Here is a 26,422-nt window from a genome sequence, read left to right as displayed (position 1 = left end):
TATTCACAGTGGGGAAGTTTATAAAAAATGGCCCAGGAGGGCAGGAACTAGTCAGGAAGAGCCTGACTCAGCCCGGTTCAAGGCCTTTGTCACTCCACCAAGCTCATTGCCTCCTCCACAGTATTCAAGTCAGAGTTTCTCCAGCTGAGGCTTTTGCACTTCCTGTGGCCTCTGCCTAGAGCCTTTTCCCAGCAGGCCTCAGGGTTGCCAGGGTCTTTTGCTCTCTTACCTCCTTCTCCAACAGACCTTCTCTTATCTGTGGTTGAATTACTCCATCTCAGCACTCCCTATGACTCCCTCCTGACCAGTGCTTCCTCTAGAGCTCATCACCACCTGACAAACACTCTGTGTTTCCGCTTCCTCCCATCCGTAATGTCTATCCCGTGAAGCAGCATCTTGTCTGTTCTGCTTTCTGCCTTCATGCAGACACCGGGGGGAAAAGCATGCAGTGCATAGGAAGGGCTCTCTTAGTTGAATTTAACGACTGGATGAAGCCTCTTATAAACAAACACCTTCAGATCTTGATTACACATGTCAGTAGGAAAGCATAAAAACTCCCAATGATGAATGACCCATGACCCCTTTTACCATGGTTTGTGTGTGTGTGTGTGTGTGTGTGTGTGTGTGTGTGTGTGTGTTACAATTTCAACACAGGCAATGACTCAGATGGACCATAAAATATTTTTCTTTCATCACAGTTTTATGGAGGTCCATGATCATAGGGGGTAGTTAAAAGGCAAAGGGATTCAGAAATATCCAGACAAAAAAAATTCACTTGGCCAGAAAAGATGCACATGCTTTTAAGATAACCATCTTTGCTCTCAAAATAGATGAGTCAATTTGTACAGGAAACATGAAGAATGGGCCAGACTCATAGTGGGAGCTTAATCAGCATTAGCCATTATTACTTATTACCGTCTCCTCTTCCAGACACCCTGCAGTGTTCCTTCTTTCAAATGCACCCTATGATGCTCCCCAACCCTGACCCTGCACCCTCACACTGTCCCCTGCTTCCACATCCACACCTTCTTGCCAGTGCCTCCATCACGGTTCAAGTCTCGGCTGAGGGCTGAGATGAAACATCTTCAGGGAAAACTTCTGATTCCCCGGGCAAGTTAATCACTCGCTCCTCTGACAATAAGCCCCAGTCTAAACACTGCCTTGTAATTGCTCATTTGTTCTCTGGGCCTCCCCAGGAGACTGGAGGAGCAAAGACTTAACTTATTAAGTACTGTTTTCCCAGCCACGACCAGGAGGATGACGCTTAGGACCGGTGTGGATAATAGAGAAATAAGTGGCATTCCAGAAGCAAGGACAACATCTCAGCCCTGGCAGGTGTTTCTCAGACATCATCTCTTGCCAGGGGAAATCAACTCTACATCCAGACTGCCTGACAGACAGAAAGGGAGCTCAAGTAGAGGTCGAGTCGTTGACTTGTGAAGGTTATTCGTTTGAAGGCAGAATTCATCGAGGATCCCCTTAAGTGTGTGCTCAAAAGTAGGAACAGATTTTTATTTTTTTCCCCATCTTTATTAACTTGGGTATTTCTTATTTACACTTCGATTGTTATTCCCTTTCCCGATTTCCGGGCCAACATCCCCCTAACCCTTCCCCCTCCCCTTCTATATGGGTGTTCCCCTCCCCATCCTCCCCCCATTACCTCCCTCCCTCAACAATCTCGTTCACTGGGGGTTCAGTCTTGGTAGGACCAAGGGCTTCCCCTTCCACTGGTGCTCTTACTAGTCTATTCATTGCTACCTATGCGGTTGGAGCCCAGGGGTCAGTCCATGTATAGGCTTTGGGTAGTGGCTTAGTCCCTGGAAGCTCTGGTTGCTTGGCATTGTTGTTCATATGGGGTCTCGAGCCTCTTCAAGCTCTTTCAGTCCTTTCTATGATTCCTTCAACTGGGGTCCCGTTCTCAGTTCAGTGGTTTGCTGATGGCATTCGCCTATGTGTTTGCCATATCCTGGCTGTGTCCTCTCAGGAGAGATCTACATCCGGTTCCTGTCAGCCTGCACTTCTTTGCTTCATCCATCTAATCTAGTTTGGTGGCAGTATATGTATGGGCCACATGTGGGGCAGGCTCTGAATGGGCGTTCCTTCAGCCTCTGTTCTAAACTTTACCTCCCTATTTCCTCCCGAGGGTATTCTTGTTCCCCTTTTAAAGAAGGAGTGAAGCATTCTCATTTTGGTCATCCTTCTTGAGTTTCATGAGGAACAGATTTTTAAACTGGTAATTTGCACTCAGTCTAGTAGATCAACAAATGTGTGGGACCAAGCAAGGCCCCTGCATTGAGAATCTAGGTACGCTGGGATTTCTTGCTCTTTGCCTATTTTGTTTTGTTTAATGGCCGCTCTTGTGGAGTCAGCAAACAGATTGTCAAAAGCTCACTCGGACACCCAATACGGACTACAGAGTGAGGTGAGGCAGGATGCAGCTACATCAGGCTGGATCCTGGCCTTTTGCTATTATTATTCTAGCATCCCAATGCCTTGACCAGAGTCTTTGGCACACAGTTGACACCCAATAAATATCTGTCTAATGAAAATGAGATATATCACTGAGAGAGAGACCAGAGAGACCATTCACTCCATTACAGCACTAAGGCTGGAAGTCGTTCCCTTAAGAAACCACTGGTCTATGAGTCTACAAGAGGCAGGCTCAAGTAACAACAGACTTCACTAAGGGTCTGATATGTTACCAACCATACAAACCCACCTGGGCACAAGATAACCCACTCAGCTCCCTCTGTGAATACACGGGCTCTTGCCTGGAGAAGTGTTGAACATTTAAAGAGCAACAGATTTTTTTTCAACTATGCAAAAATCTTTAGAAGCATGGAGTATTAAAAAAAAGTTTGCATGTGCACCCATATGCATGAGGGAGCCCATGAAGCCCAGAAGAGGATCCAGGAGAACTGGAGTTAAAGAAAGTTCTGAGGCATCAGACATGGATGCTGGGAACTGAACTCTGGTCCTCCTCAAGAGCAGCCCATGCGCTTAACGGATAAGCCATCTCTCCGGGCCCCATGGTTATTTTTAAGAGTTAAAAAAAATGCACAAACATTTTAAAAAGTGTTCCTTAAGGCTCCTTCTGCATGGAAAATCTCCCCAGGTGGGTTCTAGCTCGCATTGCAAACGCTTGGCCATACGGCAAGGGAGCATTTGAATATTTTATCTAGTGCCGACAATATCCCAGGATGCAATGTATTTTTCCCCCTTGTGACTGAACTGAGAGAAGCAGATAAACCCCGTTAACAGATAGGGGTTGAAGTTCAGTGTAACTTGCCTAAGCTGGCCCAGCCAATTTGTTCTGATTCTAGGCTGCCCTGATATCTCACTCACCAATAGGATTCAGAAAACACTAACACAGTCTTACAAAAACCATATACTTGTGATGGAAATTGGCCTGACCTTTCCCTTGGCTGAAATCAACTAAGTACATCGAGAATACTCTAGGATCCATGACTACAGCTGCGTATGTAGCAGAGGATGGCATTGTCTGGCATCAATAGGAGGAGAAGCCCTTGGTCTTGTGAAGGCTCATTTCCCCAGTGTAGGTGGACAGGAGTGGGAGCATCATCATAGAAGCAGGGGGAGAGAGAGGGGGAATGGGAGAGGAGGGGAAAGGGGATAACATTTGAAATGTAAATACATAAAATATCCAATAAAAAAATAAAAAAGAATGCTCTAGAACAGCAACCTCTCCTCGGAGATAGTGTAAGACTCCAAAGCCGAGTCCTCCAAACTCCCTCACCTACTTGAACTACTCTGACTTAATGTTTTCTGGCGGCAGACAGAGGAGAATAGCTTCACTCCCGTGCAAAGCAGTTAGAAGAGTGCACGGTTGCAGCATTTCTTGGAAAACTACCGCCACTGACACGCTGCAGGCATGTAGGTGGGAACGGCACAGGGTGTGAGAACATATCGGCACTGTCTATTTAAAACAGCAAGAACAGTAGAAAGACAGGAAAGCAGTAATCCTAGTCTTGTTCAGCTAAAAACACTGCCCAAGTCCTCTGGGGAACCTTACTTTGCTTCATCAAGACAGGGAAGATACTTCTTCGGTCTCAGAGTCATTTCCCCAGTCAACTCTCCAAATACTCAGGCAGATGACGGGAGCTGTGACCCAAAGACACCAAACACACACAAGAACGGGGAGATGGAGAGCAAACCGTATCTCTAAAGTATCTTCCTGTTGGCAAACCTATCGGTGAAACGTTGACCTAGAGGTTAAGCTGACGCTAGGCTTCCTGGCTTCCAGGCATCACCACTTACTCAGGGCAAAAACTCACGTTCTGTGTTACTTCCTCCTGTGTAAAATGGAGACAAGTTAAACTAACAATTTTTTGATGGATTGAATGGGATAAGTAAGGTAAACCAGAACAGTACTTAACACATAAGAGAGTGTTAACACACTTAACACATTGAGTACTTAACACATTGAGAGGCTGGAGAGGTGGCTCAGTGAATAAGAGCATTGGCTGCTCTTCCAGAGGACCCGGGTTCTATTCCCGGCACCCATGTAGTAGCTCACTGTCCAAACTTTTGCTCCAGGAGAACCTAACACTCTTCTGGCCTCCCTCGGTGCCGTGTGAATGTGGTGCACGGACATACATGTTGATCACACACTCATGCATATAAAATGAACCCAGTTGCTTACTGCCTTTAAACCCGAATCATAAACACAAGCAGAGCCTTAGGTTCCTTGCATCTGTGTTTATAATGATAAAATATTGAAAAAGGAACCTACAAATCCCAAAATGAGCAAAATTTTTTACTTCCGGGAAAAAAAATGGTAGAGCCACTGAAAATTCTGGCTACGTTGCTCAACATGCATGAGATCATTGCCTAAAATTCCCAGTATGGCATCAGAAAGAAAAGAATATTCTCCCTACTAAAATGATGTGAAGCATTTAGTGTGTGTGTGTGTGTGTGTGTGTGTGTGTGTGTGTGCGTGCACGCACGTGCGTGTTGAACATGTGCTACAACACATACATGGAGGTCAGAGGAGGGTTTTGGGGAGCTGGTTTTCTACTCCTGCTGCATAGGTCTTAGCAGTGGAACTTGGGTGACCAGGTGACCGGGTTTGGCAGCAAATGCCAGGACCTGTGGAGCTGTCTCACCAGCTGAGAGCTATATACTATTTTTAAACAGGTATGGCAAGACAGTGTGGAAAATGCAGTGACATACAAAGGTTCTAAAAGGATTTGTTTTCTTTTTTTTTATTAACTTGAGTATTTCTTATATACATTTCGAGTGTTATTCCCTTTCCCGGTTTCCGGGCAAACATCCCCCTCCCCCCTCCCCTTCCTTATGGGTGTTCCCCTCCCAACCCTCCCCCCATTGCCGCCCTCCCCCCATAGACTAGTTCACTGTGGGTTCAGTCTTAGCAGGACCCAGGGCTTCCCCTTCCACTGGTGCTCTTACTAGGATATTCATTGCTACCTATGGGGTCAGAGTCCAGGGTCAGTCCATGTATAGTCTTTAGGTAGTGGCTTAGTCCCTGGAAGCTCTGGTTGCTTGGCATTGTTGTACTTTTGGGGTCTCGAGCCCCTTCAAGCTCTTCCAGTTCTTTCTCTGATTCCTTCAATAGGGGACCTATTCTCAGTTCAGTGGTTTGCTGCTGGCATTCGCCTCTATATTTGCTGTATTCTGGCTGTGTCTCTCAGGAGCGATCTACATCCGGCTCCTGTCGGTCTGCACTTCTTTGCTTCATCCATCTTGTCTAATTGGGTGGCTGTATATGTATGGGCCACATGTGGGGCAGGCTCTGAATGGGTGTTCCTTCAGTCTCTGTTTTAATCTTTGCCTCTCCCTTCCCTGCCAAGGGTATTCTTTTTCCTCATTTAAAGAAGGAGTGAAGCATTCACATTTTGATCATCCGTCTTGAGTTTCGTTTGTTCTAGGGATCTAGGGTAATTCAAGCATTTGGGCTAATAGCCACTTATCAATGAGTGCATACCATGTATGTCTTTCTGTGATTGGGTTAGCTCACTCAGGATGATATTTTCCAGTTCCAACCATTTGCCTACGAATTTCATAAACTCGTTGTTTTTGATAGCTGAGTAATATTCCATTGTGTAGATGTACCACATTTTCTGTATCCATTCCTCTGTTGAAGGGCATCTGGGTTCTTTCCAGCTTCTGGCTATTATAAATAAGGCTGCGATGAACATAGTGGAGCACGTGTCTCTTTTATATGTTGAGGCATCTTTTGGGTATATGCCCAAGAGAGGTATAGCTGGATCATCAGGCAGTTCAATGAAAGGATTTGTTTTTATCACAGTGTTTAATTCTGTATATGTGTATCTATGTCTGTGGCACACGAACGAAGGGCCAAAGGCATTGGGTTCCCCTGGGGCTGCAGTTACAGGGCTCTCTCTCTCTCTCTCTCTCTGCAAGGGCCATATGTGCTCTTAAGCACCGAGCCATCTCTCCAGCCCCTACAATTTTTATGTAGGAGACAGACAGCTGCATAAAACAAAATCCTATAAATATGGGAAAGAAGACTGACTAGAATATGGTGTATTCAAATGAGTAAACTCAGGGATTTAATTTTTTTCTATATTTCAAGAGCTGTGCACTTGCATGATGTGGGGATAAAGTATATGATATATCAGTAAGTATTTTAGAGTTACTGCTTTTTAGAATACTCCGCAGTAAGGCTCCAGGGATGTAGGCCCAAGCGCTGATTCTGTTCATTTTATTATTAAGTCAGAAAAGAAGGAAGGACCACAGGGAAATAAGGAAGGCAAGAATCATTTCCCAAGCTCGTAAACTGTTGCTGGGTTTTATGAAAGCATCGATAAACAAGTGTTGTTTCTCTTTATTTAGGACAGGATAGTGTCTCACGTTTACACCCCAGACCCACAGCTTCCCCGAACTTTCTGAAACTCAAAGTTAGGTTCCAACCAGTTGAGAGAAGCCTACCTCTGAGATTTAAACCATACCTTCCCTATTTACCCCTGAACTCCTTTTCACCCAAGAACCTTGAGCCCAGTGCCATACTAGAAGCTGAGAACAGAGGTAGTTGGGACCTCAAGGACTGGTGGCTGCTCATCTGAAAGACCTAGTCTTTAAATCAGCTTTAGATGGGAGACATTAAGGGGGCATCACTAGGTGGGTGGGTACAGGTACTCTAGAAATACGTACTAGAATCTTGGAGCTAGAGGACAGAATTCCTGGAAATAACACTTCAAAGTTCCATGGAAGGATCGTTTGGTCCTTACCAAGGCCCTTCACCATATGGAAATCATTCTCTTTCCTATGTCCACGCTTGGTGAACGTCCAGCTCAAGTTCTTTGATTTTGCTGGCTCTAATGCAGTGGCTCATGGCAAAGGCGCGGCCGTGGAGGTGAGCAGACCTAGATCTCGTCCTCAACTTAGAATGTAGCAGTCGTTTCTCTTACTGCCCAAAGTACAGAGAGGGGTTAAGGGAGTAGCTCAGAGATGAAACACTTGTCCAGCATGTAGGTATGAAGCTCGATCCCCAGAGTCAAGAATGAGTTCTATCTAACAGTGAATCTGTGGCTAGGGTTATAAGAGTTAAATATAACCTAGTCAGTGGGCATAAGGAAGCTTTTAATCTGAACCCACAATGGATCACACGAGATAAGCGAAAGTTCCCCCAGGTAAAGATATAATACACACACACACACACACACACACACACACACACACACACACACACACACACAGCCTTCAGACCTTGAGATGGGAGGAAGAACATGGCACCGAAGATGTTTTGGTATACTGCACACCTTTAATCTCAGTACTTAATCATATATATATGTATATATATATGTGTGTGTGTGAATTTGAATATATTTGTATATGTAAATATATGTATATATGTGTGTATACACACATATATGCATATACATACCTTGAAGAGTGAACATTGGGGGGGTGTCTTTGTGTGTGGTTTTTTTTTTTTTAAAGATTTATTATTTATGAGTACACTGGAGCTGACTTCAGACACACCAGAAGAGGGCATCAGATCTCATTCACAGATGGTTGTGAGCCACCATGTGGTTGCTGGGATTTGACCTTAGGACCTTAGCAACCAGGGTTCTTAAACGCTGAGCAATCTCTCCAGCCCCAGACAGGGGGATCTTAAAGGAAAGACACAGCTTCTCTATAAACCTGGAGAGAAGCTACATTTAAGACTGAAAATGAGGAGCGAGCTAGAGAGACAGAGAGAAGGAGCATTCAGGAGTGTAGCGCCTTGAGAGGGTCGAGGGGAGAAGGCCAGAAGAGGCTCTTCAGAGAGTAATCTTCAGAGCACCTCCTTGAACAAATCCCCCGTGTAATGTCCAGACCACTCTCTGAACAAAGGAAAACCGGACTTTTATAACCTTTAAGGGGAAGTTTCACATCAAGTGATTTAGTTCAGTAGCATACGTGACAAAGAGCTTGGAGGAGCCAGGTGCTGACTGGGACCATAAATGGGGGCTACACTTAGACCACAGCACAGACAGTTTCTTCTTTATTCGAGAGAGCTGCAGGGAGACATGGAGTGACCTCTTTAAACTGTGGGGCTTGGGCCTTTTAAAAGTGACAACTGTTATTTGGTTACACACACACACACACACACACACACACACACACACACACAATCAGATTCACCTATCTATCTATCTATCTATCTATCTATCTATCTATCTATCTATCTATCTATCTATCTATCTATCTGATAGAATGTCTCCTGGGATTAGCTGGGACTGGCCTCAAACTTACTGTGTAGCCCATGCTCCTCTCAAATTCACGAGCCTCCTGGCTCAGTGTCCTCGCTGAGCTGAGATGACATATCACATCAGGACTCCCTACTACCAGAAACCTGGCAAGGCGCTGAATGAAGCTTCAGTTAGCTCTGGCAGGTCAGTATTTACAAGGCAGATTAGAAAGCTAAAAACGAAAGGACCAGTTTGTTTGCCTCTGCATCCTGATTTCTGGAAGACTGCTTCGCAAATTCCGAATCTGAGATTCGCTTGAGCTCGCAAACACACAGCGTTAACTTTTCAGCCATATGCTGCAGACAATGGAGTCAACCCAAGTAACAACTTTATTCTAATCTACAGCACACGTTCTTACATACATTTTAGTGGTTTTGACAGTGTTGCGTATGAGCAGACTTTAAATGAATCCACAAAAAGTTAATATATTTAAAGTAAAATATACACAGTAAAATAACAGGCACCTAAATGTTCAGAACCATGCATCTAGAGTGGCCTGGCTGGTGTTGTCCTTGGGTTCCCTTGACCACTGAACAAATTCCCAGAAGTCCGCCCATCCATTGTTCCTTCACAATTTACCAAAATCAGAGCTTCAACAGACATACAAAATAAGTCTTCTTTTAAACTTACAGCTGTACAGAGTTTCAATTAATAAAGCATATCTTTAATCTGACAGTTCCACTGAGCGGGCCTATTCCTAGACAAATAGGTGATATTAACATCTGATCTAAAGGCAAGGTGACGTCACTTCTCTTAAACGCCAAGAAAGATTAACCAACAATGCAACTAATACATCAATCTTAATATAAGACATTGAGAGGGAACTAGAAATAATATATAAATATCACTCCACTGAGTTGGCATAAAACCCACAGACTATTGACACGAGTTTCTACCTGTCAATCAATGCTGTATTTACGGTGTGGGGAAAAAAAACCATAGTATATTGAGAAATGCAGAGGAAAAGGCAGAAATGTGAGTTTCTGTGTCTAGTCCCACAATTAAAATGAATATCAAACTGATACAGTAAATTGAAGTGGCTTAATTAACCACGATGACTGAACCATTCGTTGGGCACCAAAGTGGCAATAGGATTTCACCATTAATTCAGAAAGCTCAGGAGGAGCGTCTGGCAGATGGGCAACCCAACAATACTATCATAATCCAGACAGGATCCTCCTCCACCGCGGAGAGAGACCCTGGAGAAAAAGTGGCAAAGACAGACAGCAAAGTTATGTCTTCTGAAAAAGTTGATGATATCAAAACACTGTCTTAGCCCTGGTGGCCCACACCAGGTCAAGGACGTCAGCCCAGAGCAGCACAGAATTCAGGGTCAGAGATTGGCAGAAAAGTTTGGAAAAAAACTGCAGTTTTTCTAGAAAATTGGCAAGTTCTCCATACTTAATAAAACCGTCAGAAGAGGTATAATGTTTGTTTGTGGAATGTTGACCGCTTGCTGCAAAACTTCGCACGAATGAGGAACCGTGGTGGTGGGGGGCAGGTGCGCTTTTCAATGGGAGAGTTTCTCTTAAAAATTTACAAAAGAACCGAAGCCTCCTTTTAAAAAAGAACCATGTTATGTCAAGATGAAACATGGTAAAAAGTAGTGTTAAGTTTCCATGATTCTTTACACAGTGAACGGGAAACGTGATAGAAACGGCGCTTGTTTTTCTTAAAAAGGAAGTTGTATTGTTGCACTGACTTTGACAACCTGACCTACTGATTTAGAAAAAATCATCGTAGTTAAAATCTGTAAAACAGAAAAAAAAATACAAAATCCTGGTTTGTAAACATCAGCTGGCCATGTCTACCCCGAGTCCTTCATGATAGTGGAATGGAATGAAGAATTAATTCGCTACCTTATCTGTTGCCTGTGAAGAGGAGAACTCCAAGGCGCAGCTTTTATACTTTCACAGTAATTATATTAAAAAAAAATTAAACGAAGTCAGTGCAAGTTGCTTACTCTTCTGTGCGCAGGGCTCAGCTCTTACCCCACTCAAGTGCCTCAACTGTGATAATACTGATTTGAAAGCCTAGCAGAGACGGGTCACAAATGCCGAATAAAGTCCGTGGGACTTCGGTAAAGATACTTCCAAATGGCATAGTAGTGTACGGCGGCGGCTGTGGCCACGAACAGGTGCCAGATGGCATGGGCGAATGGAATGATGCCATCGCTCTTGAAGAACACGACTCCCAGGCAGTAGATCAGGCCCCCACAGGCAAGCTCTTGAAGTCCGTCAGTGTTATTCTGTCAACAGAGGCAGGGGAGGGGGAGAAAGGGTGATGTTACTCTGATGTGACAACCAAGGTTAAGAGTCACTGTCCTTGCCCCCAAAGCTCGTGGTTTCTCTGCACGGTAAAAAAGCACGGTGTGAACGACACCCTTATCTGGAGACAAAAGGCAACTGTAAAACGCCTTGCCCGCTTGACCTGGGATGCCCCATGGATCTGCAGGCAGGATCTGACCATTGGACTCATAGGCTCCACAGGACGAGGCAGTAATTCTGCTCGTTTAACTGCGCCCAAGCAGAATGTTATCACGGTCAGCCGTGGTGACGTGCCTACAAAGGCCGAGTGACCTTTGTTTCCCAGACTACCCTTTGGAAGCTTCCTTCCACGTGTGGCAGGTCCAAGGAACTGGTTTATAGCCTATATCTCAGCCAGGCCGGTCGCGTGCCTTTGACCTCTCTTGCACCATCTGTACTGATTTTGTTTTGTTTGTTTTGGTTTATTTCCCCAATCTTGGCGGCCTGTATGAATTGAGGGCGTCTTTCCTGCTGACATAGGACACATTACACAGTCTTAGGGATTTCCTAATTTACCCCATGCTTCCGGGTGTTAGAACTACATCCTGTATGTTTTAAGTCAAAAGCAAGGCTTTTTAAGGCCGTCTTAAAAGAGAGATTCAGAGACCCATCCGTAAGGAGTCAACTATAGAGAGACTTGAAGGCAGGAGGTTGTAAGGGAGGTGGTGCCGCAGAGGAAGGGGAGCGGGTCGGAGAAGCAGAAGGCAAGCGAGAGGGTGGCCAGCCCTTTGAAGGGAACGAGAATGTAGACAGCTGGGTCCTAATAAAGGCAACCTTGGAGCAAGTCCATGTGGCCCAATGGTCCCAACGGTCAAGTCAGGCAACAGCAAGAGGAAATTCCAGCTCAGCCGCCTGCTAGGAAGGAGTCCACAGGCCTTGCCAGAAGCAAAAAGAGTGTGTGAAGGCCGGTAGGACGCAGGGCTAGGAGTGATGATCAACCCTATTTCCAACATTCCCCTGAACTTCAGGGCTTTGTGGGAGTAAAAAATTAGGAAGGAGGGGATTTGAAATGTCCCAGAGCAGATTTTCTTTTCTTGGTAAGAAGAGACATGCTCAGCTACACATCAATTAAAATGTTAAAAAAATAAATCTAAAACCAAACCCCTCAAGCCAGTAATCATACACTTGCATTGCTTCGTATGGGTTCCAGGGCTACCAGTCCCGATCGTACTACATCCTTGTATGTGCATCAGGAGCCCTGTTCTAGACGGACAAAGGTTGTCATAGACTCTTACCGGGCAGCAGGAACCCCAAGTGGAAGTATCACTTGTGTAATAGCCTCCTGATTTGGAGGATAGGAGGCTAAGAGGCAGCCCGACAGAGTCATGTGTCTGGGCACTGCTTCCGTCTGTCCTCAGAGTAATCTGGTTTCTGCCTTGGTTTTGATAGACTCCAATCTTCTTTGTCCAAAGAGGTAGAGACCGGAACAAGTACACCAGTCAGTTTTTAAACAATCTGTCAAGGGGCAGCTCCTTAAAACCCTTCTACCTCGTCAGACTCTCAAAGACAGGAACAGACTTGACTCTAAAGCAGGCCAAATGCGTTCTTAGATATTGCTGGTGTCTGGTAGACGCCATGAAGCCCTCCTGTGTATTTGGGTATGTAAATCTTCACCATCCTAACTTGGGGACCATTCCTTATCAACAGCACCGATTAACAAGAAATGGAGAGGTTAGGTACTTTTCCCAAGGCCAGGAAGTCTCCTAGTGTCAGAATTGGGACCTGAAGTGAAATGGTCTGATGTCTGAACTTTCATTTGGCACTGGGGAAATGGGCGTCTTCAAAACGGGGGTTCACGTGTTTTGTGAGGTGTACAGATGAGAACGAAAGGTGGAACAGAAGGAGCTTGATTACAGTGATTACATCTGTTGTGTTATATACAAGAGAAAGGGGAGCGCTGGATATGTTTGGTAGAGGCTTGTTATGGCGTGGGGAACTGGGTGCCTCTGTGGGCCTATGCTGAGGTATCCGTTCCCTCAGAGGTACCAGTCATACACGGATATAGGATGGAATAGAGTTTATTTAGGTCATGGGGAGGGGAGTTGAGTGGGTAATAGAGACAGAGAGGGGGGAGGGAGGGAGGGAGAGAGAGAGAGAGAGAGAGAGAGAGAGAGAGAGAGAGAGAGAGAGAGAGAGAGAGGTGTGAGTAGATGCTATAAGCATGTGGAGAGATGGGGAGGGGAATGGGGAGAAGGGACAGAGAGGGAAGGGAGGGAAGAGAGCAAGAGAGAGCTGCTCCTTTTACAGTGAGTCAGGCATACCTGGCTCTCACCAGTTAACTGTGGGGTGGGGCCTAGAAGAAATGCTTACGACATCCATCCAAATGCTTCTGTAAAGTTCTTTGGCATCTCAGTCCCAGTCAATTCTGGACCCCTCCAGCCACCAAGGCAAGCGCTGTTCTTAACACGACCATCACGTACAGGACCACCCACTCTAGAACTTCAGATGAACGGAATTAAACTGCTTATTTTCTGGGAGCCACGTAAATCCAAGCACATATTTCCAATGCTCTTTATCTTTGTTTGCTTTCTTTAGGGTTTTGCATTTGTCGTTGCTGTTGCTCTGCTTGGTCGTTCCCTCATTACCACAGTTTATGAATTCTCGCTCTCTTGGGAACCGCAATGATGGAGCCTGATGTTTAACTTGGTGACTCTTTTTGCGACATACATTTCCATTTCTGTTCAAGAAAACCACCAAGTCCCAGAATGCACACTGAATTTTATTAGAAACTAAAAGTGTAAAAAAAAAACTAAACTTTTGGAGGCAGGCCCTATCATTTTATACATTATGCTGGTGGGACCCATCCTAGTCTCCAATCATCACTGCTCTTTTGGATATGTAGGGGCCACTGGCTGGGGCTTTAATTTCTATTTTCCTGACCACTAGTTATATCCACATGTTTTTAGAGTTATATCCAAAATCCATGGGTTTTCTTTTTCTTTGCAAGTTTTTGTACCCATCTTTTAAAGGGCTTTAGGTGTGATCTGAAGGACTGCAGACCAGGCAAACATTTAACAGGTGGCTACGTTTAGGATGCCTATCCTTCATCACAGACACAGCAAGTATTTCCTTCAGGACTGTGACCGTCTGTGCGTTTTCCTCATAGACGCAAAGCTTTAATTCTGGAACTTTCCCCAACTGACTTTTTCTTCTCTCATGGTCTTTATTTCTGCGGCTCCCAAACCTGTGCCTATCCAAAAACAATTGTGATGACAAGAGGTTCCAGGTTTCCTAATGTTTGTGTTTCCAAGGAATCTTCAGCTCCTTGCTTCATAGCTAAGCCTATACTCCAAATGGGGTTTCTGCGTGACACAAAAGTGACATTCAAATGCTCTAAATGCTTCTCTTGAAAACACTTCCCTTCTTCCATTGAGTTGTATTTATATATAAATGGCACTGCTTCCTAAATAAACTATTCACATAAAAGGTCCACAGACTCATTTCTTCCTGGACATTCCCATGGCCCAGTCCCAACAGACATGACACAGCCCTCTGCGGGCTCCAATCTTCTTCAGTCATCCTAGGTCCCCACAGGAGTTGTGGTCTAGACCATTGGTCAGAATCTAGCTGTATTCTCCCCCCCTTCTCCCAGATGAAGATCCTGACTGGGATGTTCTACTGGCCTGGATTCTGCATAACGGTATCACATGTTCCCATCCTCCCAGAGGTCTCCAGTCCTCTTGGTGTCTGCTTTCGGTATCACCACACAAACCTATCTTCTTCCCACACCCTTAAGAGCAGTGGTGGCTATTTTCTGCATCCTGCTCACAGATGCATGGAGTACTCACAGTGTGCCTTAACTTCTCGGGGATCACCAGAGACAGGCCAGTGGCACAAACAGGTCTCCTGAGGAAGGATGTCGCTACTTTTAATGTTGTAGCCAACTGTGCTGCTGAACTCATTCTTAAGGTCTAGAACTTTTCTGCAGATCCTGGTTTCTATGAGGTGATGAAGGTCGTCTACACATGAAGTCTGTTTCCTGTTCCTCTCCACTGGCTTGCTTTTGTTTCTCTTATCTCTTGTTGTGTCCATAGCACATCGGTTACATGCTGACTAGAAGCAGTGAGGACATACAACATTGTGTTCTTACCAATCACTGTCTTTCAGCAAAAAAATACGATTATTTGCTTGTGGTGTTTCCTTAATTATCTTTTTATCCGATCTGTAAAGTTTCTAAGTTTGTTTTGACTCTTAAAATGATGGCTGAAGGCTGAAATCTCGTCAGAAGCTTTTCCTTCATCAGGTGAGAGAACTACTCTTTCTCATTGATTCTCACAATGTGGCAAATTTCTAAGTGACTTACCAATGGCTCCGGGGAAACCTGACCTGATTATGATTCGTTTTGCATCCTCATGAAACTAGATCTGTTGATATTCTGTTGGAGCCCTTTGGAGCCTTTTCTGCCTCATGGGTACTGGTTTGCAGTGTTCCTGCAATGTGTGTTTGATTCTCAGGGTAATCTTGGCTTTATCAAAGGAAGTGCTTCTTTCCATCTAGTTATGTTTGCCTGATTGATTATTAACTTCTTGCTCTCAGGTAGTCTTGGCTGGCCTTGAACTCTTGATCTTCCCAGGTACTGGAATGGCAAGCACGGCCCACCTCACCAAGCTCAACTCTACCGTTGGAAGTCTGTATAGAACTATTACTATTCTGACCCTAAGTATAAAATTTGCTATAATGTCTGATTGAAACCTTTTCAAAGAAACAGCTTTGGTTTCATGAATTTTTTTTTCTAGTTGTTGAGTTCATGTTCTCCCCACCCCCACCCCTGTGTGTGTGTGTGTGTGTGTGTGTGTGTGTGTGTGTGTGTGTGTGTGTGTGTGTTTTCAATACTAGGAATTGAACCCACTGCCTCTGACATGCCCAGTAAAGTCTACATCACTAAGCCATATCCACAGCCCTCTAATTATTTCCATACTGTTAGTTACTGCAGACTAGATTTACTTTTTCCATCTGAAGTAGATGTTTACATCACTAATTTTAAAATGTTCTTCTTTTTAATAGTGTTACTCAGAAGTCTTCAAAGAAACAGAAACACAGGAACTGAGCCTGGAGCGAAAGCGTATTACCACAGGCACAGGCATGTAGAAGACGCCAGTGCCTTGGCCTCAAGAGATGGCCAAGCATCCCTCTGGTTCAAATACTAGTGTTCACCAATGCCTGACCTACAGGAATGTGCAAAAGCTAGCACCTGCAGCATCTTCCTCACAGATGACTGTACTCTTGAGACTGCTCCCCTCTGAGACCTTCCAAGGCTAGCTAACGCCTATCCTAACTCATGCTTGTACATGACAAACTCCCTCAGGTTTTAGGTTGCATCATTGGTGTCCCTCCGTCAGAATGATTCCAGACTTCCTGTACACGTGTTTGTTCTTTCTTCATTATCTTATCACCCTAGTCAGGGTTCCAGACTACCCTGTGCAGTATTAGGTGCAGAGTTCAAAAGATGGATGTGTATGTCTGCACGCAGCACGTGTGTGCATGCGTGTGTGTACACACTGATAGATTTTAAGGCACTGACTTGTGTAATCACGGAGCAGCAAGTCTGAATTCTGCAGGGGGCTGGCAGACAGTGGTCCAGGCAATGCTGTTACTGTGGCTGACATCCAAAGTGGCTGACATGCAAAGGCAGGGGAGGATCCTCACTAGGAAGGCCTCAGTCCTTTATCTTAAAGCCCTCCGGTGACTGGTTGAGGCCCACCCACATGACAGGGAATGCACTGTGTCTCCTGAGTTGAATGCTAATGTTACTGAAGAAGCGCCTTCACAATCAGGCTGTTAATGGACAGACATCTAGGTACCCCGGCCTAGTCAGGATGAGTCATCAAAGCAACCTGCACACTCACAGAGGCATCTAAAGCACCGCACCTCTTTCCCAACACTGCTTGGGCTGCAGCCCACAAACCACCAGCTTACAGATTCATCACTAGTCAATTCAAAGTCGCAGGAATTTATATAGAAGTGAGCTGTTTAATCTTTAAACATTTGGGATGTCTCTCTCTTTTTGTGGCACAGTTCTAATTCTTCAGTACCAAAGATCCCTTTATTGTCTAGTTCTGTTGTCTGTTTTAATCAGAAGAATTTTGTATACTGACCTATTTCAAGGTGGGGCCTTATGGGAGGCAGCAGGTTAGTGGGGGCCATGCCTCTCAAGGGCTTCGCTTGCCCCTGGCTCCTTCTTAGCTATCTCTCTGTCTGCTGTGAGGTACTCCACCCTGCTTCACCATATGCTCCCTGCACAGCGTGCCTCTCCTTGCAAGAACCAGCAACCGTCAAGTAACTACAGGCTGAAGCCTCCAAACACTCTGAGAGAGAATAAATCCTTCCCTCCTTCCTTTTTTGTGTTTTGTTGTTGCTGTTTGTTTGGTTTGTTTTTTGAGCTTCTTTGTCACCGTGATAAAAACACACAGGGGCAGAGGGACTCTGTGCCCAAAGTGATCCTGGTCACCCAAAAGCCAGAGATGTTTGATGTTCAGTGTGGTTTTACCACTTCCGATGGTGGGGGCTCCACTACTCCCCCTGAATCCAGTGCGTCTGAAATCGCTGTTTAGCCCCTCACCTTCAGAGGGTTATGCCTCAGCCAGGGCTTCCAGAACTTTGCCCTGCACAGATGCAGCTTGAGGCTTGGCCAAGCGTAATCCTTTGTAGATTCCTGGAGGTTTGTCCTAGCAGCTCTGTTCTCCCTAGGTCCCTGCCCCATCAACTGTCCCTCAGTCTGATTTCTAGGAAGACAGCTGCTCTCGCTCTCTCTTTCAATTGCTATTTGGAAAGTCTTCAGGAAGACAATGGGGGAAGGCTGTAGGACCCAAAGCTCAGCTCTCTGCTTCTCTTCCTTCAAGCATCGAGTTCCTGCATTATCTGTGCTGGATGCCTGAGAAGCCAGGGACTTTGACTCATTATCTATGGCTCTTTGTGGCAGAAGGGTGAGGTCTGAGATTCACACTCGGCTCCTCAGCTCAGCGTTCACTCTTACATAACCCTTTGGATCCCGACCCTGTCTATGCCCCCAGATTATTATCAGCTCTCCAAAGACGGTGGTGCCCTCCCCAGGCATCTGTCTCCTCTGTTGGTAACACCTGCCTCACTCTGACCGCTTCCTGGTTTCTACTTGTCTTTCTGAATCAGCTTACCTATCAGTTATTTTAGTACTTCAACCTCATGTTCCCATAGCAACCTGAGTCTCCCTCCCCCCTATCCCCCAGCACCCCCTGCCATCGGGAACATTATAAAATTTTATTGCAGTCTCCCTACTGAACAGAGACAGTGTCTGTCTGTTGGACCCCAAGTTCTGTGGCAGCAGTGTGTGAATTATCCTGCTTCATTTTCATAAACATTAGTCACTGGCTATTATAGCACCTAGGAAAAGGCCGATTACAGATTTGGGCTAGCAAAAATACTGGATAAACCTGCTTTTACGACAGCCAGAGGGAACTGACTTGAAACTCTGCTAATAATTAGTAACCAATCCACACAGACTTTGCTATTATGGCTCTGGCTGTCCCCAACTGCCCTCTAACGATGTAATAGCCGTGGCCGTTTTTCTCACTTCAGTCACACGCCTGCCTCCCTCTTCTCATCCTTCTCTGCTGCCTCTGCCAAGAGAACCGTATACATCTATGTATGTGCACACATAGACATTGATATATGTATTTATCTGTGCAGTGAAGCTAGGTAATTACTAAAAATATCATCAAACTCCTATCTCAAGGAAATGTAATTCTTGACATTTTCATAAGCAATGGTTTCCTGAAAACTCAGCATCAAGTTTCAGCTCCAAGGGGCATTCTTTTGAGGCGGCCGGCCATGGAGGAGTGGGAGGAGAGGCAGGCACTGGGGAGAGGGAGGCGGGCACTGGGGAGTGGAATTACATTCTCACATTGTATTGTAGAAACTCAGTAATGAAATCTCAGGTACAATCCTGACTGGACAACTGAGAATAAATAAATGAGTCAAAACTAAACAAGATGCTGTTCTTTAATTAGCATGGTGGTTAATGGCCAGTGTCGAGCACAAGACACGGGAGAAAGCAAGCCAGTAGCAAGCAGTGCTGGATGAGACTGTCATGTACAGTTGTGACTCAAAGTGACAGAGGCACATGGACCTCTACATGATAAGTCAACTGGGAAGAGAACTTAGAACACACCGTCCACAAGGATCCTCTAAGGGCAATGCAACACTTTTATACTGAAGTCCCCAACTTATTCTCAAGCAAAGTCAAAAGTAAAATAACAGATTTAAAAAAAAAAGCCACCTTCCTTTCCTAGAGAGACAAAACTACTTCAAAGCAAATGAAGGAAAAAAATGAAGTAAAAGGAACTGAAAACTACTAGCAGGAGGCTGGGGCAAATGCTGGGCTTGTTCTTCTGACTTCAAACTTACAGTTTTCCCTCCTCAGATGGGTAGGGCCACCACAGCCTTCAAAGATCCTCCTAATTCTTAAGATTTTATGTCAGTAACTCACGTTCTCTTCACTATAACAGATCTCCAGAGAGCCTCTTCCAGAGAGTCAGGCCTAAGCAGCCCCATTAACTACCCTGAAACAGCCATTTCTAGTCATTTTAGATGAGTCTCTGAAAGAAGATGGATGAGATTGTGTGTGTGTGTGTGTGTGTGTGTGTGTGAGAGAGAGAGAGAGAGAGAGAGAGAGAGAGAGAGAGAGAGATGTGTGGGTGAGAGAGAGGGAGAAAGGGAGAGAGGGAGAGAGGGAGAGGGAGAGAGGGAGAGAGGGAGAGAGAGAGAGAGAGAGAGAGAGAGAGAGAGAGAGAGAGACTAGACCCACCATCTAGAACAAAAAAGGACAGAACAAACCCTATATATACACAGCTTTGCCAAGCCATGGAGGGTAGCTAGAGTACCTCAGACAGGCCGCATTATCTACGTTATGGTTCTCTCTCAAGTCTATACTTAATGGATGTATCACAGCTCCAAAAGGGATAATGGCACATCTATCATTACATCAGAGTATCAGGGATTCAGGAAGGAAGCAACAAAAATTCTAAAGCCACAGCTCACCATTGATGTCACCACCAAGGCTGGAGAAAATCCCATCGTGAGATAGAAGAAAAGTTCCACCACTTTGTACCTGCAGGGACACAGATGTTAAGACTCACACTGGGGGACTGCTTAGACCATGCACATGCCGGCTTCCCCTTTCTTTATGTTGGAGGAGAAACATAAGCTTTGAAACTACTCAAAGGAGCTGCACTGCCCAGTAGGAGACCACCGAGCCTCTCCCTAACGTGCAGAACTGAGGAACCATGAGGCAAAGTTTCTCTTAGGATGAAAAAGGCAGAAATTGACCCAGGCTGCCTAGAACAGGTCTGCTGTGAAAACTAGTTGTAATCCAGCCCGGAACACTATTTTTCTCTTGCTCACCTCCTGTTGGCCCGTCACCAGTTCCATCCAGAGTTAAAAGGACCTTGACAGAGGGAGGGGAGGTAGAAACCCAGCTTTCTTCAGGGGTGGGCAGCAGCCAGGGCCCAGGATGTGTGTTCTGTTTGTCTCTTCATTTTTGCATGCCTATTTCCTGTGTCATCCCACTAGGCTGCAGGCTATCTGAGAACTGTAGCCCCAGTGGAGGAAGAATGGGCTGCAGACCTTGGTTTACCAGAAAGGCCTGTCTTTACTTGCTACGCTGTCTGGAGGCTATAATCCAGAGGCCTGAACCCAAGAAGCGCAGGTGCCCTTAGACTGATAGGCATTACGTAATATTCTTGGCACTTGTTACATTCAAAGGGTAATTGGAGTCACGTGCCTCCGATAAGCTCAGGATCGATATGTCTATTGGTGTTCTCTTCGTTCAAATCTTGTTGTGAACTTCATGGGTACAGCTTCTAACTTTCTGGGGAGACAATCTCACAGCAAAAGGTCATTTCCTTCCGGCCCTTGTGTTCCTAATTTTTATGCCTGCAGCTGAAGATGGTGACCTGGAGGGTCTCCTTTGGATCCGAAAGGTACACTTTCCATATGCCTTTGTTTACACCCACACTCTAATGTTTATGCTCACACTTTTGACCATAGCCCCGAGTAGGAGGAGAGCTGTGTCCAGTGCTAGCTAGCGTCTCTCCTCAAACACAGACTTCTATCTAGGTGAGTGCGCCACAGTAACCCTTAGTGTCCTTACCCTCCATCTCCATGGAAACTGGAAGAGGGCTAGTCTCCATTTAAGGCATCTGTGAGAGCTTGCCTCTGGATAAGAGAAAAAGGTCCCTACGGCTCTAAAATGTCCTTCGACCCCAGCGTGTCACATTTATGCCTTCCCACCCCAGCCTGTCCAGCGGCAGTGAATACCGAAAGGCATTAGAGATTTTCTAAAAAGCAATACATTTTCTCTTTATGTATTTCTACTCTTGTGAAGCACATGCACAGAGTGGAACTGCGCCATAACACAAGGCTATTTTAGGCGGTTAATTGCTAAACTATCGAACGGAAGTGATCTTTCTCTTACTTTTCATGGTAGAGAAATACGTAAATGGTTCCTCCAGCTGCCATGAGCCAGATAAACCAACGCATGTGAGATGCCAGGGGTCCGAGTTCACGGAGATTTAACCTACAAACGGAAACGACAATAAAAGGGGTGAGTGAATGACAGGAATCCGGAGCCCACGTTCTCCTAGTGACAGCAAACAGCAGACAACAAGAGGACAGAAAGATCCGGCCCTCAGCACAGCAAGGAGGCTCTGGCCAGCCTGGGTGAAACTAATCATTCAAAGAAAAGATTGTTGGTCGAATTTTAGTATTCAGAATTACACGTGGTTTAAAAATAGCACCAGCTAAAAAGAGACATGTCACTGTGCCTGTCACGTCTGACTTTCCCCAGCAGGGACGCGCTGAAGCAAGGGCTACTTGGCGCTTTTATTTCTGACTGCACATTTGGGATGCTGACAAGGCTTCTCGAGAACCCGGAATAAAAACCAGGATCACATACCCACGGCAGACACCCCAACGTACATGTCTCCGTTAGCAACCTCTCTGCCAAGGCAGAACGCCGAGAACCCCTTCAGCATGTGCTATGGAACGTGTTCTGTCACAGCTCAACATGCCACAACGTCATGTGTATTCAAAACAAGTACGGAAAAAAGAAATGTCCGGTTTGGTTATAACTATAAAACTAATATTCGAAAGAGGAAAACTAACTATTGACATGTCTACAACTACACGGGAACAGATTGCCTACTCTACCTGTGACCCTTGAGTTCATACTTAATCTTTTTTCTACATATTTACTCACTCGAAACTGCTTCACAAAGGCTTTTGAGCATGCTTGCTTGTATGTGAATCAGACCTATAATTTAGTAAGAGGTACCAGAGAGGCCTTGGACATTTTTTTTTAATTTAAACCGATCACCTTGGACTTTTTTGTTTTTTTTAATTTAAACAGATAATTACATTTCTTTTGAGTGACTGAGCCTGCATGAGACAGGTTCTATGGACTACAGCAGTGGGTAGTCCACTCAATAGGAAGGTCTGAGTATTCAAAACCGGGCCAGGTCTAGGGGAAAAACTAAAGCTTCTTTCATTTTTGGCTTTTGAAGCAACAAGAGGCTGCATTTGATCTGTGTCAGAAGGGCAGTGAGGTCGAGGGAAGTGCACAGGGGGTTAGAAGTTTTAACTGGTTAACTAGTTCTATTAGTTATCGGAGGAAACGAGAAACGTGTGGATAGACAGTTGCTACCAGGCTATTGAGTGGGCAAAACAGCAAACAGTATACATTTCTAAAGGAAGCTTGCTTTTCCTCAGATGCATTTACAGCATTCCCCAAATTCACCAAATTCAATTTTCATGGATGCTGAAAAGCAGCAAGAGGTCTATGGAAAGAAGATGGAGGGGGTAAGGGGGCCTGCTAGTCACACCCAAGTCCATAGCACCCTCTCTAAAATAATCTCGTCCTTCCAAGTCAGGAGTAACGTAACCAAGTAGATAAGTGTGTCTACACTGTGGGAGGGGCAGAGTGCATGCAGGAGGACTGTGGGAGGGGTGGAGAGGAAGGGAGGAAGGAGCTCTAATGGTGAAGCTGCTTCTCCGGGGTACAGGGGTCTACCTTACCATGGGGCGTAGGAAGCGGCAATGAAGAAGTAGATGACCATCCGATCACACATGTGGAAACAATGCTCCACTGTTCTGTGAGGAGGAAGTCAAAGGGCAGGGGGAACTCGTCAAAACCTTCAGACAGGAAGTATGGGCTATCACTCAACGAGGCTACAACCACCTTGTTTCATTTTCCCACAGCGTCCGCAGCTCGCCTTTCAAAGCCGCAGCTCTTCTCTTTAATGGCAGGAAGCCGCAGTAAAAGCTTTATATTTTTTAGGTCATGTACACAACCAGACATGAGACGAGAGAGCCCCGCAACAGTCAGGTGACATGAGTCTCTTCCGAGGTTTTTCCTTTTCTTTTGGAAAATGAAATTCTGTGAGGGCAGACCACTGCCCGGTGCCTAGCACAGCCCCAATGCCCAGTTAACATGCCCTGAAAATCCTTTCTTTGCTTTAAACTCTTTTTTTTAACCATTTCATATATATACATAACACATTCTGTCACAGTCACCCCTCCACAGTCTCTTACTGGCCCCTACTTCCCTTCCATCCTGTACAATAGTGGTTCTCGACCTTCCTTATGCTAAGACCCTTTAATACAGTTCTTGAGGTGACCCCCCCCAACCATAAAATTATTTTAATTGCTGCTTTTGCTACTCAGCTTTTTGCTGTTATGAATCATCTTGTAAATATCTGATACGCAACCCATGGAAAAGAGTCCTGCAATCTCGAAGGGGTCACCCACCCAGAGGTTGAGAACCACTTAGACTATTGTTTGCTGAGTTCACATTCTTGTTTTTTTTTTTTTGCCCCCACACATCTTCAAGCAAGCTTTCCCTTTAAACATGCCAGGGTAAACATTAAGTGGTAACAAGGGGAGATCAGCAGTTGAGGGCCAGCAGCAGCATACATAAATATGGCGTTATTTGTTATAAAAGGATGGTGACTGCAGTTTTAAGTCGATCCACAATCAAAATCGTGAAGTGTACGTACAAAAGCTTGACTCACAGAACGCATGCTAGGGAGCCTGTGCTTTCCTGAGGTCATCTAAAATTATAAATGCAGGGGGGCTGGAGAAATGGGTCAGCAGTTAAAGAGTGCTTAGTGGGGTTGGGGATTTAGCTCAGTGGTAGAGCGCTTGCCTAGTGAGCGCAAGGCCCTGGGTTCGGTCCCCAGCTCCGGGAAAAAAAAAAAAAGAATGCTTAGTGCTCTTCCAAAGGACCTGTACTTGGTTCTCAGCACCCACGTCAGGCAGTTTACACCCATGGGTGACACCAGCATCAGAGAATCTGATGCCCTCCTCTGATACACACACACACACACACACACACACAACACAACACACACGTACACACACACACACACCACACAACACACAAATACACACAGATGCACATACACACATATAAATACTAAAAACTATAAATAAATTGATAAAGGTGTAAACCCAGAGGATGGTCCGCTATGAGCTGAGGCTAGGCTTGAACTCCTGATCCTCTGGCTTTCATGTCTCACACTGTTGGGATGACAGGCAGGAGCCATCTGCCACCTCCAGAGTGCTGTTCTGAATCTAGTTTTGGTCTCTAAGGTATAAAAGCTACCATTTTGTAGGGCTCGGGCCCTTGTCCTTGCCTTGCTGTACACATAGGCCGTTGGGGACGCGGATCGACAGGGGCAAGAGAGCAAATAAGCAAAAATCAGATCCGTGTGAAAGAATGGTGCAGAAGCTACAGTTTAGCCTGAGCTAACTTAGTTACAGGTTTAAAGGCGCAAACACCCGATCAAAGCGCCATGTCCGAGAACCGCCGGGGACTAAAAGTAGCCACAGACTCACGGGTGCAACATTCTGCTTTCAGGAAGCGGGGGATACAGGGCAGAGGGAGAAAGTGAAGAATTCTAATCTCTTGTCTTGAACCCCCGAGATAATTTTGATTCCTAGCAAGGCTTGAGGGCTTTCTCTAACTCTGCTTTCTAGACTTTGTTAGGCACAGTCAGACCTAGAATCTTACTGGTGATCTGCCACCAGCTGGCCCTTGCCGCACTGGCCTGTGGTCCCAGCTCCTGAGGCTGAGACGATGTTAATTACCTGGGAGGTACAATGGGTTCAAGGCTAGAGCTTGAACTAGAGCCAGACCTGTTCTCCAAATAGAAAGCAGAGAGAGGTCTGGGGATGTAGCTCAGTGGCAGGGCACTGGCCTGGCATACGTGAGATCCTAGAGGCAATCCCCAAAGCCACTTTCCCAAAAACCGAAAATGCTCTACAAGCCACCTCTCCGGTCCCACTCTCTCATAAAGGGGCGGCCAACCTGAGCACGCAGAACATTACATGTGGCAGTGTCGGCTATGTTCTCAAGACACCGCCCAGCGCAGTCAGAAACTGGGACTTTCCTCCTCTCTCCTAATTCTGGCTTTGTTAGGCATTTTTTTTTTAAAAAAAAAAAGATGTGATTTGAGCTTGACCTGGGCTTCCCACACACATGTAGCAGATGTGCAGCTTGGTCTTCATGCGAGTCCTGAACAACAGTAACAGGGGCTGTCCCAAAAGCTGTTGCCTCTCCCAGCATACGATCTTCTCGCTGGCTGGCCTGCCTTGTCTGGTCTCATTTGGAAAGGAAGTGCCTAGCTTTGCAGAGACTTAAAAGTGCCAGGGTGGGCAGGCAGATACCTGGGGGGTGGGGAGGGGGTATGGGGAGAGGATTGTGGGAAGAGGTGATTAAGAGTAGGGCAGTGAGTGGGATGCAAAGTGAATAAGTAAGAAAGATTAAAAACTTAGAAAAAAATGGTGTGATTGAAGGCTAAGCAAGGGGAAAAAATTTAGTCGTAGCTTGTGATTCTAGCAATACTCTTTCACGGTTCAAGAGAGTCTCGTTTCTATTGTACCTTCATCGCCAGCCTCTGCCAGGGAGGCCCCGAATACAGAAGCAGGCATCTACAACTCTTTATTGATTCAGAAATCTAGACATCGGAGCCAAGTGTGCTGAGACAACCACAGTTGGCAGGCCATGCCAAGAAGATAATGAAGTGTCCTCCTCCCAGGCGGGCCTCTGGGTCCTGTGACTGACCACCCTGGGGGTTCAATGCTGCGGTTTTATTTTAATCTGAGGGAAATGTTACCTTATAGAAAGGGTGGCAGAATGCAAGCTTCGGGCAGAACTGTTAAAGGATTTGGTGAAATGGGGATGAGGAGAGCCCCCTCCCAAAGCCTGCCTCCCCACTAGTGACATTTTTTTCTGGCTTGTTTGTTTTGTAGAGACAGGGTCTCACTCCGAAGTTCACTGGAACCCACTCTGTAATCTAAGGTGACCTCAAATGCATGAGGATCCTAGCGTCTCAGGCTCCCAAGTAC

General features: G+C 45.6%; 1 protein-coding gene and 1 long non-coding RNA gene across 3 annotated transcripts in view; one reads left to right on the top strand and one right to left on the bottom strand.

The window, feature by feature from the left end:
* LOC134480710 (uncharacterized) overlaps positions 1 to 17,381 on the top strand; it is a 38,196-nt gene extending 20,815 nt beyond the window's left edge. Inside the window, exon 3 of the long non-coding RNA XR_010055437.1 lies at positions 16,049 to 17,381. This is a non-coding gene — a long non-coding RNA (uncharacterized LOC134480710). The remainder of the gene's footprint in view (positions 1 to 16,048) is intronic.
* Mmd (monocyte to macrophage differentiation-associated) overlaps positions 9,050 to 26,422 on the bottom strand; it is a 28,245-nt gene continuing 10,872 nt past the window's right edge. Inside the window, exons 4-7 of one of the 2 annotated variants that reach the window (NM_001007673.1) lie at positions 23,090 to 23,164; positions 21,492 to 21,593; positions 20,057 to 20,126; positions 9,050 to 10,986 (exon numbers count right to left, since the gene is read on the bottom strand). In NM_001007673.1, the coding sequence (NP_001007674.1) occupies positions 10,786 to 10,986; positions 20,057 to 20,126; positions 21,492 to 21,593; positions 23,090 to 23,164 (448 nt within the window). In that variant the 3' untranslated portion in view covers positions 9,050 to 10,785. The remainder of the gene's footprint in view (positions 10,987 to 20,056; positions 20,127 to 21,491; positions 21,594 to 23,089; positions 23,165 to 26,422) is intronic. The other variant, XM_039086052.2, reaches the window with a different exon arrangement.

Source organism: Rattus norvegicus, chromosome 10 (genome assembly GCF_036323735.1).
Source record: "Rattus norvegicus strain BN/NHsdMcwi chromosome 10, GRCr8, whole genome shotgun sequence".
In the NCBI taxonomy this organism is placed as follows: Eukaryota; Metazoa; Chordata; class Mammalia; order Rodentia; family Muridae; genus Rattus; species Rattus norvegicus.
This window is presented reverse-complemented; position numbering and strand designations above follow the sequence as displayed.